This window comes from Nematolebias whitei, chromosome 10 (assembly GCF_014905685.2).
Source record: "Nematolebias whitei isolate Nwh7 chromosome 10, NemWhi1, whole genome shotgun sequence".
In the NCBI taxonomy this organism is placed as follows: Eukaryota; Metazoa; Chordata; class Actinopteri; order Cyprinodontiformes; family Rivulidae; genus Nematolebias; species Nematolebias whitei.
In genome coordinates, this window is record NC_056507.1 from 49,604,087 (window position 1) to 49,617,354 (window position 13,268).

A 13,268-nucleotide genomic window follows, 5' to 3' on the forward strand; every position below is an offset into this window, starting at 1 on the left:
ATTTAGTTGATGTTTTTCTTAGTTCATATCTTAGATGTTATTACTGTTTTTCTTATACATTTTATTGTTGGATGTAACTGGGACCCTGTGTACATAATTTCGCTCCACCACATGTACCAAATGAGGTGCGAATGACAATAAAGAATCTCTGACTCTGACTCTCTTGAGGTCATGGTACTCAGCTGGGACCTTTGAGAAATCCGGATAGGTTTCTTTGACAACTGCAGTGGTAGCTGAAGGTAAGACAGCATCAAGTAAACAAGTAGTCAGAGAGTCATTAGCCCAGCCAACAATCTCCTTACCCCTCCAGTAGATACGTGGGTTATGTTTGTTCAACCAAGAAGAGCCAAGAACAACCGGAAGCTGAGGAGAGTTGATAACAATAAACTTTATTTTCCCCTTGTGGTTACCTCACAGTAATAGAGTAATAGGCTTGGTCTCGAGGTCTGAGTTATTAGGGAAGTGACAATCTAAGGTGGGAACTTTATGAATACTGGAAGATTGGATTACTTCTATACCCACTGATAATACAAAATGATGATCAATAAATTCTGTGTCAGCCCCAGAATTTATTAAGGTAGCCACACTGACAGGTTTCTGACCATCAATTACAATTTCAGCAGGCACAGTGAAAGGGGTGGAGGTTCTGGGTGTTCTGATTTGATTCAGCAGGTGCCTCCTCTTCCCTGTCGAGTCTGGTCTTTTAAATGGACATTGGTTGATAGTGTGCTTACCCTCCCCACAATAAAAACACAAATGTGTCACGTTCTGTGTTAGACTTTTATAGATACCCAAGAGTCAGACCAAAACATGAGACCAACAACAATAAAGTTAAGTGAGTTTATTTATAGTGTAGGGCAGGAACTCAAGAGTGGACTGTGGGGAGAGACACAGGATGAGTATGGCAGCAAACAGGGATGTAGTCAATAATTGTCCAGCAGAAGTGATGTAAGACTTGCTTGAATGTTTGTCTTACAGGCTTGGAGTTGGATCCAGGGGGGGATACGATTGGCGAGCCAGACCAAGGAAACCATATTGGAGGTGAGTATGAGAGGTGGTAGGGCAAACCTCTGAGCCAGATGCTGGATGAATGAAGGGTTATTCTGTACAGAGGCTTGAATGAGGGAAAAGACTCACTGGGGAAAACTTATGGCATGGGAAGGCATGAAACAGAACCAGGATGGTGTGGAGACGGGTCTTCACAAGGAGCTGCAGGAGGTAAGAGGAAACAGGTTTTTAGTCAAAGTATAGAACTCTGGATCTAGGCTAAACTGGACATGGTACCATAAGTGGGACAATGTTCTGGCAGTGTCCAAAAGCTTCCCAGGGCCTTAAGTACTGGAGTCTTCTCATCAAAGAAGTGGTAACAGCTGGGAGTAATCAGCTCCCTCCTGCCACTCAGGAAACAGAAAGTAAAGCCTATAACTAAATAAACTAGAATCCCTACATTGCGTTTTCCTCAAGACTCTCCTCTTGGCAATCTCAACCTCTTTTCTGGATGATCCTTGTTGAAAAATGAAATGAGGCTTGGGTCCAAAATAAATTATCTGGGAATCCAGGATCTTTCTTTGGGGCCACATCCCTCCCAATCAAAGAGATATTGGAACCCCCTGTTGATGTGTCAAACATCCAGGATGTGGCAGACAGTGAATGCCCGCAATGATACAGGTAGGTGGAGGGGAACGGGCAGGAGGGCACAAAGGACTCTCAGAGACAGGCTTTATCTGAGAGACATGAAATGTGGGGTAGATCCTCATGGATGAGGGCAGGGTAAGTTTAACAGCCAAAGGGTTAATGATACTTACGATGGGGAATGGACCGATGAATCTAGGGCATACTTTTCTGGGGGTGTCTTTAATGTTGATGTTGTATGATGAAAGCCATATCTTCTGTTCAATGTGGTAGGTGGGGGCAGAGGTACAATGTCTATCCATGAACCTCGTGCTCTAGGTTATGGTGCAGAGGAGGGCTTCCTTGATCTGTCACCAGATCCTGCAGCATTGGTGTAGGTGATGTTGAACAGAGGGGACTGCCACATCTACTTCCTGACTGAGGAACAGCAACGGTGAGTAGCCAAATGTTTCAAATGGGGACAGGTTAGTAGCAGAGGAGGTTAAAGAATTGTGTGCATATTCAATCTAGACCAGATGCTGACTCCAGGTTGAGGGATTATTATTGATAATGCACCTTAAGGCTGCCTCCAGTTCTTGGTTACATCTCTCAGTCCGCCTATTAGACTGAGGATGATAACCAGATGAGAGAATGACCAAGGCCCGAAGAGCTTTGTAAAATGACTTCCATACCTGGGAGATGAATTGAGGACCCCAATCAGATGTAATGTTTTACGGGAATCCCATAGATGCGGAAGACATGGTGAACTATGAGTTGGGCGGTCTCCAGGACAGTAGGAAACTTGGAAAGGGGAACAAAATGAGTAAACTTCGAAAATCAATCAACGATAATCAGGATCATAGTATTACGTAAAGAGGGAGGTAGACTAGTGATGAAATCTAATGCTATGTGGGACCAGGGTCTGCTAGGGGTAGGCAGTGGTTGGAGGTGGCCAGCAGGTGGTTGGCTACTGTGTTTACTCCTGGCACAGACAGAGCAGGCTGCCACATACGCTCTAATGTCCTTGTGCATATTGTTCCACCAAAAATGTCACCTGCAGAAAGACAACATACGGTTGAATCCGGGATGGCAGGTCAGTTTAAATGAGTGGACCCATTCCAGACCCTGCTTTTTAGAGGAATCAGGAACAAACAATCTATTGGGGGGTCCAGTACCAGGGTTGGGATCCATTTGTTAAGCTTCCTTGATAACCTTTATGATGTCCCAGGTGATCATACCAACCATGCACGTTGATGGCAGGATATTCACATCTGCCTTGGAAACTTCTGAGGAGGAGAACTGACAAGACAAGGCATCAGGTTTGACATTACAAGAGCCTGGATGGTAGGTAATGAGGAAATTGAAGCGGGCAAAAAATATTTTTTCATTTACCCTTTATTTATCCAGGTAGTCTCACTGAGCCTCGAGAACTCATTTTCAAGAGAGACCTGTTTAGGGAGCAGATGGTGGGGGTTAAGGGCCTTGCTCAGGGCCCCAGAGTGGGGTGAATGAGGTTGGAGGGAGGTGTGGGTGCTCTACCTTTTCCACCCACATTTTTGATGTTGACAGTACCCGGAGTTGAACCTACAACTTTCTGATCATAGGCCCATCTTCTGACCTCTGCGCCAACATCCCCCCCCCCTCCCCCCCAAAAAATAATAATAATGACCACCGAGCCTGTCTAGCGTTTAGCCTCAGCATTCTGGATATAATTGATGTTCTTATGGTCTGTCCAGATGATGAACGATTGTTTAGTTCTCTCTAACCATTGCCTCCATTCTTCTAGGGCTAGTTTTATGGCTAAGAGTTCACGGTTATCCACATCAAAATTCTGCTTGGCTGGGGACAGATGTTGGGGAAAAAATGCACATGGGTGTAATTTACCATCATCTTCAGCTTGTTGAGAAAGGACGTCCCCGACCCCGGAATCAGAAGCATCAGTTTCAAGGATGAACTGTTTAGCTGGGTCTGGGTGAGAGGATGGGAGCAGAGACAAAAAGCTTCTTTAACTTTTGGAAGGCTACGTCGGCTTCAGGAGACCAGGAGAAAGTCTTAAGGGTAGAGGTAAGTTGAGTGAGAGGAAGGGCAATACAAATTTAATCTTTGATAAAGTGCCTATAAAAATTGGCATAACCAAGGAATCTTTGCAGTTGTTTGTGGTTCTCAGGAATAGGCCATTCAGAGACTGCCTTTATTTTCTTGGGTCATATTGAACCAGTCCTTTATCAGCCAAGGAAGGACACAGAGGGCACATGAAATTCACATTTTTCTACCTTCTCAAACAACTTACATAATTTTTCCATTGGTCTCTGGAGTACTGATCTAACATGTTTGGTGTGTTCTGGGGGGTTCTTAGAATAGATCAGGATGTCGGGGAGTGGTGGCACAGAGGTTAGAGAGGTGGGCTTGTGATCCGAAGATCGCCGGTTCACGCCCCGGCCCCGACAACATCAAAATTGTGGGTGGGGTAGGTGAAACACCCACACTTGCCCCCACCCTCATTCACCCCACTCTGGGCCCATGAGCAAGGCCCTTAACCCCCACCATGTGCTCCCTAAAAAAAAAAACAGGTTTCTCTTGAAAATGAGTTCTCGTGGCTCAATGAGACTAACCTGGATAAATAAAGGCTAAATGAAAAAAAAATGTTATCCAAGTAGACAAATACAAAAATATTAAGGAAATCCCTAAGAACATAATTCACCAGTGCCTAGAAAACAGTAGGGGCATTAGTTAAATCAAATGGCATAACCAAATACTCAAAGTGGCCCAATTGTGACTTAAAGGATGTCTTCCACTCATCCCTCTCCCTTGTGCACACCAGATGGTATGCATTATGCAGCTCAAGCTTAGTGAATATGGTAGCAGAGTGTAATTGTTCAAAAACAGAATCAGTTAAGGGCAGAGGGTATTTATTATTTGTCATAATCTGCTTCAGGCCTCCGTAGTCTATACAGGATCTAAGGGTCTTGGCCTTCTTATCTACAAAAAAGAAACATGCATTGGAGAGGTGGACAGTCTGATGATAACAGAAGCTAAGGATTCCTCAGTGTACTTCCTCATGGCCTCTCTTTCTGGGCTGGTCTACTATATATACAGTATACAGTCTACTATATGGTAAAGGGGGACCTGGAAAGAGATCGATAGAGCAGTCATAAGGTCGGTGTGGGGGTAAGGAGAGGGCCTTCTCTTTACTGAAGACTGGGGTGAGATCATGATAACAAGTAGGGTTCTTAGATAAATCTAGTTCTTCAGACGGTGCCATGTTTGTAACACAAGGAGTGACTGCTGAGCTGAGACAATTTTCTAAGCAATAATTGCTCCATGAATTGACACTCTTCTCCATCCAATTAATAGTAGGATTGTGTTTTCTTAACCAAGGGTATCCTAATATAACGTGATAGGCGGGCGAAGAAAATACAAAAAACTCACCCTCTTCACGGGGATTACCAGCGACAAGGAAATGCAAAGATGCAGTCTTGTGAGTGATGGTGGTCATGTTTTTCCCTGTGAGGTCAGAAACAGTCACTGGGTGATTTATGGTAACAACAGGAATGTTCAGGTGTTCCACCAACTCAGAACTAATGAGATTCTGTTTAGCACCAGAATCAACTAAAGAAACAACAGGAAGATAAATATCTCTGATTAATAAGGTAGTGAGTAAAACAATCTAATTTCTAGGAGAAAATGTTGAATTGCCCACCAGTATCTCCTGGTCTTTTGTTATGCCTCTCCTTTTCTCCTCGCTGAACAGTTTGCAATACCGTAATAAATGTAGACCCTAGCTGTAATTCATTCAAATTTATTTGAACAAGGACAGCACAATAAACAATGTTACATGTTAAAAACGAAGGAACCGTTGTTTTGTATGAAGGTTTCAAGCCACAGGCTAATTTGCAAACCCAATCCGGTATTGGTTCTCCTCCGGTGTGAGCTGTGTGTGTCCAATTTGCATAGGTTCAACCTCAGTGCTTGTCAACGCTGGCAAAGGGGGATTGGATGGAAGGAGGCTGATTCCTGGAAATGGGCGTGGCTCAGATGCCAGGGCATAGTAGTTTCTATGTTGCTGACGTGTCTGCATCTGGCCATCAATCCGAATCACCAATTTGATAAGATCATAAAGGGGAATCCAGTTCATCATGGGTATCTAGTTGATCCTTTATTTTATCTGACAGAGAACTTACAAACACCCATTTTAATGCTACTTTGCCCCAGCAGGCTTCTTTTGCTGCGACCCAGAAGTTAATAGGGTGGTTCGCTATAGACTATTTACCTTGTAGAAGGGCTATTAGCCTCTGGGAAGCCTTCTCTTAGTGACAAGGACAATCAAAAACCCACTGGAACTCCTGAAGAAAGGTATCAAAAGTTATGTTATCAACATCATGAGAATTGAGATAAGCCTTAGCCTAGTGCAGAGCCATGCCTTTCTGTAAGCTAATCAAAAATGTTATGTGGGATGCTTCTGGCAGCACGGTGGCACAACTGGTAGAGCTGCTGCCTCTCAGCGAGCAGGTCCCTGGTTCAAACCCCGGTCCAGGGGCCTTTCTGGGTGGAGTTTGCATGTTCTCTCCGTGCATGCGTGGGTTTTCTCCGGGTGCTCTGGTTTCCTCCCACAGACCAAAAACATGCATGTTAGGCTGATTGGTAACTCTAAAATTGTCCCTAAGTGTGCATGAGAAAGTGAATGGTTGTTTGTCTCGTTTGTCTCTATGTAGCCCTGTGATGGACTTGCGACCCGTCCAGGGTGTACCCCGCCCCTCGCTGAGTGATTGCTGGACATGGGCACCGGCGACCCCCGTGACCCAAAATGGAATAAACGGGTAAAGATAATGGATGGATGGACATTGACGTAATCTGCAGCTTTTTGACCACCAAAAGCATGAATTATCATGTCCGTTCAAGTTCAAAACTCTGACTTTTTATGTGCCAACATGCAGCGTCATTTCAACAGCACAGATACTCGTGTCATATATAATTATATCTCCTTAGAAACCTGTTCAGCCACCAAAATGTAGAAGGTGGGGGTTTAAAGAGGAGATGGAGGAATTTATCTCTTTAGATCCCCTTACGGGCCACCAAATATGTAGTGTGTCAAGGACAGCTTACTGTGGACATACTGTCCCACCAAATGTGTTATTTAAAACATGTACGGTCCCACCAAATGTAGTGAAAGTGGGAGACAGCTTACTGTACCTTCCCTACTAATTATTTAAATATAACGGGTTCTTTCTTTTTCGAGTTAAATTAATGCATGTGACTAGGTAACTGTGAGGATTGTTTAATCAGTGACAAGAGACGTTAAGTTTCCTTTGACCCATCAGAATAAAGGAGGTCATTTATTTAACAGAATCAAAATTTAACATCAAAACATACCATACCATACCATACCAATTTATTTATATAGCACTTAAAACAGCAACAAGGCCAACCAAAGTGCTGTACAAAAGAACACAAACATGCACAGCAGACAGGAAAACATAAAATAGAAATACAGATACAAATAGCAGCAGGAGCTAACTAAAATGGCCAACAGAGTAGAGAACAGACCGGACCAAAACAAATCACACCGTGTTAAAGGCAAGCGAATAGAAGTGGGTCTTCAAGCGAGACTTAAAGACTGAGAGTGTGGGAGCCTGCCGGACACTCAGTGGCAACTCATTCCACAGTCGTGGACCTGCAACAGAGAAAGCCCTGTCACCTCTGAGCTTACGACGGGTTTCTGGGACTGAGAGAAGCATCTGGTCTGCTGACCTCAGAGAGCGCGGTGGGACATATGGCTGCAGAAGATCAGTGAGATAGGATGGGGCGGAACTGTTCAGTGATTTAAAAACATACATGAGAATTTTGAAATGGATCCGAAGGTGAATGGGTAGCCAGTGCAGGGAGGCCAAAACTGGCGTGATGTGCTCTCTATAGCCTGTACCAGTTAAAAATTGGGCTGCAGCATTTTGGACCAGTTGTAGACGAGCAATGGAGGACTGACTGATTCCAAACAGAAGTGAATTGCAGTAATCAAGCCTAGATGTTATGAAGGCGTGGATCACTGTCTCGAGGTTCTTTTTGTTGAGTATAGGCTTCAGCTTAGACAGCCGTCTCAGCTGAAAAAAACAGGATTTTACCATCATGTTTACGTGACTGTTGAGTTTTAAGGACGTGCACACATGATTAGCTGATCTGGTTCTGATTAATAAAAGTTGGCACGCTTTACTAATAAGACAACAAGACATTTCTGAAGGCATCTAGATTACTGGCAAAATAGAAGAGTTTAAAGGAAGGAATTTAGAGGTTTAAAGAAAAGATGGGTGAAAGGAGGTGTATGTTTAGTTCAGGATGGCACGCTTCTTTCAATCACCAGCTCAAACCTCCGGTACACTTAGCGCGTCATGACTCGTTACCTTCGCAGGAGATAAATCAGCTCCGGTGTCGGGTCCATTTCAACGCTACCTTCTAGTGTCTCCAGTAAGAGCGGCTGGTCATCGTCAGAAGTCGTGTCGGTTTACTCCGTTCAACAAACAGGCTCAGCTCCCTTCGAAGTTGGAGGCGTTACACCCGGGTGGATTCACAGCAAGCATCTGTGAGTCCGTCAGAGTTTCCACTCTCAGAAGTGGAAGACTCCACAAGGCTTGAGAAGACTCCATCAAAGACTGAGTTCAACTCAGATTCAAGACTTCAGAAGAACAGAGTAGACTCCGTAAGACGGAGTAGACTCCAGAAGACTGGCTAGACTGAGTAGTTCCAGGAAGTGTGGACTTTTAAAGAGTTCTCACTTCCGGTCACTTAGGACTTCCTGATTGGTTGAAACAACCAACAGGGGGTGTTTCTAGTGATGCCAGAGGGTTATTAAAAGTCAAAAAGACAGCAGGAATGTTTAGGAACGTTTAGTACAGACAGAGACATGTTTTGAAGAAGTGAGAGGAAGCAGGTGCCAGTTGCTTCTTTTTTACCGTCTGCTAGGTTTAAAAACAATACAGCCTATTCTAATAACTTCTTTCTGACTGTCTCTGACTTTTGACCGACATCACTACTTCTCCTTTAGACAGAAAATCAAAATGCATAATTACTTTGTAAATAGACATTTAACTTGATTTCTAATTTAAATGAGGTATAAAAAATCATTAATACTGTTTCACAGTTGATTTAAAATGAGTGGTTCACTTCAACATTAGGAATGATATGAACTAAACACACTTTTATTATCAAGATATTGTAAAATAGTAATGATAATATAAAAAGAAGAGTGTTCTTTCAATTGATTACTTCAGGATACAATTAGACAGTCTCTGGATGAGCTAATTTGTATTTCTGGATTCAAATAAATGAAATACAGTTCCTGTCCCACGAAGGTCTTCAGAGGCAGGTTTTAGTCGGAGGCCTAGTTCACTACATGGGTCAGTGTCTTTCTGTTCTTTTGGCTTGCAGTTTGTTGTCATCCATGTTCATCATCTAAGCTGCTATGATGCCAAACAAGTGCTTCCATGGTGGACTGACAAATAAAATTGTTTCTTTCTCAGTCCCCTTTATGACCCAGCCAACCTTGGGTCAACCACTCCAGGTGTGTTTTTCAAGGGGGCTTTGTATGCATATTCAGATAATGATTAATGATATGAAATGTAAAAAAATCAGAATGCAAAATTATTCAAACCCCAAACTCAAGTTTTATAAGAGCGGCACATGATAAAATATTATTTTTGCATCACCCTGTAACAAACTAATATTTATGTTTAATGTTGAACTTCAGAAAAGTGCAAAATAAGCCACAGTTGTCAATAAAACGACACATAGTGAGAAATATTCTGACATTGACTGTTTGCAGACTCTGAAGGATCCAACACTTGCAGCCAGGAAGGATTTTCAACATGAGGCAGAGTTACTGACCAACCTTCAGCACGAGCACATAGTAAAGTTCTATGGAGTGTGTGTGGATGGAGACCCTCTCATCATGGTCTTCGAGTACATGAAATACGGAGATCTCAACAAGTTTCTCAGGTGAGTCCAGTTCTTAGTATCTATAGAAATGATGAACATAAAAATAAATGTGGAAAATGAGGAGTCATGGTGGCAGCAGCTTGAGAAGAGATCCAGACATTTTTTTCCACAGCCACCTCTTCAAGATCTTCTGAGGACTTCAAGGTGTTCCCAGGCTTGATGTGGTCTCTCCAACATGTCCTGGGTCATCCTCAGAGTCTCCTCTCAGTTGAACATGCTTATAGCACCTCCCTAGGAGGTATCCAGGGTCCGTCCTTACCAGATGTCTGAACCACCTCAACTGGCTCCTCTGCATGTGGAAGAGCAGCGGTTCTACTCTGAGTCTGTCCTGGAAAACTGAACTTACCCTATCTTTAAGGCAGAGTCCAGCAACACTGCATCCATCCATCCATCCATCCATTATCTTTTACCCGCTTCTTCCATTTTGGGTCATGGGGATCGCCAGTGCCCATGTCCGGCAATCATTGTGCGAGGGGCGGGGTATACCCTGGACAGGTCACAAGTCCATCACAGGGCCACACAGAGACAAATGAGACAAACAACCATTCACTCTCTCACTCACACCTAGGCACAATTTAGTCACCAATCAGCCTGACATGCATGTTTGGAAACCTGAGTACACGGAGAAAACCCATGCATGTACGAAGAGAACATGCAAGCTCGACCCAGAAAGGGCCCCGGACCAGGATTTGAACCGGGGACCTGCGTGCTGAGAGGCAGAAGCTCTACCAGTTGCACCACCATGCTGCCCGCAACACTGCAGAGAGAACTAATTTAAACGACCTTGATTCACAATCAGGTTCTTTCAATCACTACCCAGAGTTTGTGAACATAGATGAGAGTAGGAATGTAGACTGACCGGTAAACAGAAAGATTTGCCAAACATCTCAGCTCCCTCTTCATCACAACAGACCAGCACAAAGTGCACCATAATGTGGAAGCCACACTGATCTGTCTGTCACTCTCACACTCCATAATTCTCTCCCTCGTGAACAAAATGCTGAGATACTTGAACTCCCCCACTCAAAGCAGAATCTCACTATCAACCCAGAGAGAGCAATCCACCTTTTTCTGACTGTGGTCCATGGCCTCAGATTTGGAGATGCTGATTTTCATTCCAGCTTCTTCATTCTAGGCTGTGAACTGCTACAGTGAGAGCTGGAGGTCACGGCATGATGACATGAACAGGATCACATGATCGGTTAGTAGCAGAGATGTTATCCTGAGGCCACTCAACCGGATTCCCTATGCTCCCTGGCTGCACCAAGAAACTCTCCCCTGAATGTGAGGTTCAACCATCAATTGGACTCCTCTTTATCAGCCCTGAATAGACCTTACCAAGGCTGAGGAGTGTGATTACCCTGTCAGTGAAACACAGCTGTCAATCCAATGGTGCAGCCCCCGATGTCCATGCAATGTTCAACCAAGACAAACCAGCAACATCTAAAGCATGGAGGAACTCAGTGGATCTCATCCACCCCGTGAACTTTTTACTGTGACCTCAACCTCTGTTATTGACAAAACAACTGCCAAAGTCCTCTGACTCAGCTACCTCCATGAAATACATGCTGGTAGAATTGAGAAGAACTGCAAAATACTGAGAAGTATTACCACCCAATGACATCACTGGTTGAAGTCAATAGCATTCCACCTCTATTGCTCACAGAATTAGTAAAATACTTCTTTCCCCACCTCAGCTGCCTGGTGGATTGTCAGAATCTTCTTGGAGTTGTTAGAGAATCTCTATCCAAGGTGTCCCACATCCAAGACTTTCCCTCAGCAACAGCCAGAAAGTCAATGACAACCTTGCAGCCATAGATCAAGGCAGCTGCCTCAACAACGGAGGTGCAGAACATAGACCACTTGGACTTAAAGTCCCCCACCTCTACTGAATTGTGGTTGAAGCTGTGGCAGTGAGCATTGAAGATCTTTCTGACAGGTTATCCTGATGCATGCTCAATTATGCAGGTAGAAAAATCTAAAAACGTTAAATCTGGTCCTCTGGACATTAAAAAACAAAACAAAACAAAAAATGTAGAAGTGTTTCGTCTCTCATCCGAGAGACTTCTTCAGTCTGAGGTGCTGTATTCAGCTCAGTCTCTTAAACAGCACCTTCTCAGAGTGGATCAACCAGTTTTGCTGCTGACAACCAGAACCAGCTGATCACATGATCAAGAAGGACCATCAGCCTAACAATGGATCATTAGCACCTGATGGCTGTTTACTGTTCACAGAGGGCTGAGTGATACTAGCAATCACAGCATTGTAAGAGGGGGACAATTGAACACGTAGGCCTCCACCCGTTTAATGATGGATGACTTCTGTGCAGCCTTCACCACTCTCTACAAAGCAATAATTAATAATAATATTAATAATAATATAGATATAAAATATGTCATTTGCAGTGACCACAAGATTGTCTCTTTTAATATCCCCTGTTATTTGGAGACTTTTTCTCAGATTACCAGTAAGTGCAGACACTTTATTGACAAATTTAGTTGCAGTGTTTTCTTACCTCTTTTTTATTTACAGCATCTTCTGATGATAATGTGGAGCTTCTGGTTCACTCTTTTAATGATCACTGCCTTGTTATTCTTGACAGTGTTGCTGCTTACAAAACCTGTTGTGGGGCCGTTTAACCCTGTTCACCTTGGTTAAACAACCAAACTCGAGAACTCAGGTGCTCTTGTCGTAAAACAGAACACCTGTGGAAGAGGACTGGTCTGGTTGCCCAATGGGAATATTTTAAAGGTCCCTTTGATGCTTGAAACAAGGCAGTTAGTGGTGCCAGGTCATCTTGTTTTAGCAATCTCATTCACCAGAACAAAAACAATCCTAAAATAGTATTTAATACTATCAGTACTATTGTATATCCTCCAGCTCACCATGCTTCATTAACCTCAAACTATGAAATGTTACTCAGTTTTTTCATAAAGAAGGTGATGGACCTGAAATCCAATATATCTCCGAGTTCCTCTACTTTTCAAGATGAGCCTCAGTGTTTTGTTTATTTTGTCTTGAACTTTTTTGAATTCTTCTTTTGTTTCGATTACTTTAAATGGCTTGACCTCATTAAGTGGCAAAATGAAACTCTCTACTTGTTCATTGGGACTATTACCACTCACTTTTTTGGACTCTCTTATCTTGTTCAGACTCTAACTTGTATTGACCCAACAGTGCTGGTGATAATTAACAACTCCCTGAACAAAGGATTTGTCTCAGTAAATTACTTGAAAAAGCTGTAGAAACCCAACTCATATCCTGGTTATGTCAGTTGTAGATCCCTGATCCCTTTCAGTCTGGCTTTTTAAAACACCATTCCACTGAAACTGCTTTTTTATCTGTTTATTGAAGAACACAAGTGTACAGTACTATAATGGCATTCCTTGCATATTTGTATTTTTTTTTATATATACAAACAATACACAGTAGGCCACAATTTCTAACATCCATCCATCCATCCATTATCTTTACCCGCTTATTCCATTTTGGGTCACGGGGGTCGCCGGTGCCCATGTCTGGCAATCACTGTGCGAGGGGCGGGGTACACCCTGGACAGGTCGCAAGTCCATCACAGGGACACATAGAGACAAACGAGACAAACAACCATTCACTTTCTCTCTCTCACCTAGGGACAAATTAGAGTTACCAATCAGTCTAACATGCATGTTTTT

The 13,268-nt window shown here is 43.3% G+C and overlaps 1 protein-coding gene across 1 annotated transcript in view; it reads left to right on the plus strand.

Moving 5' to 3' along the window:
* Nucleotides 1-1,164: 1,164 nt before the first annotated feature.
* The window catches only part of LOC119416531 (NT-3 growth factor receptor-like), a 55,809-nt gene continuing 43,705 nt past the window's right edge, over nucleotides 1,165-13,268 (plus strand). The window contains exons 1-2 of the mRNA XM_037683760.1: nucleotides 1,165-1,218; nucleotides 9,422-9,594. Of these exons, the coding sequence (XP_037539688.1) occupies nucleotides 1,165-1,218; nucleotides 9,422-9,594 (227 nt within the window). The remainder of the gene's footprint in view (nucleotides 1,219-9,421; nucleotides 9,595-13,268) is intronic.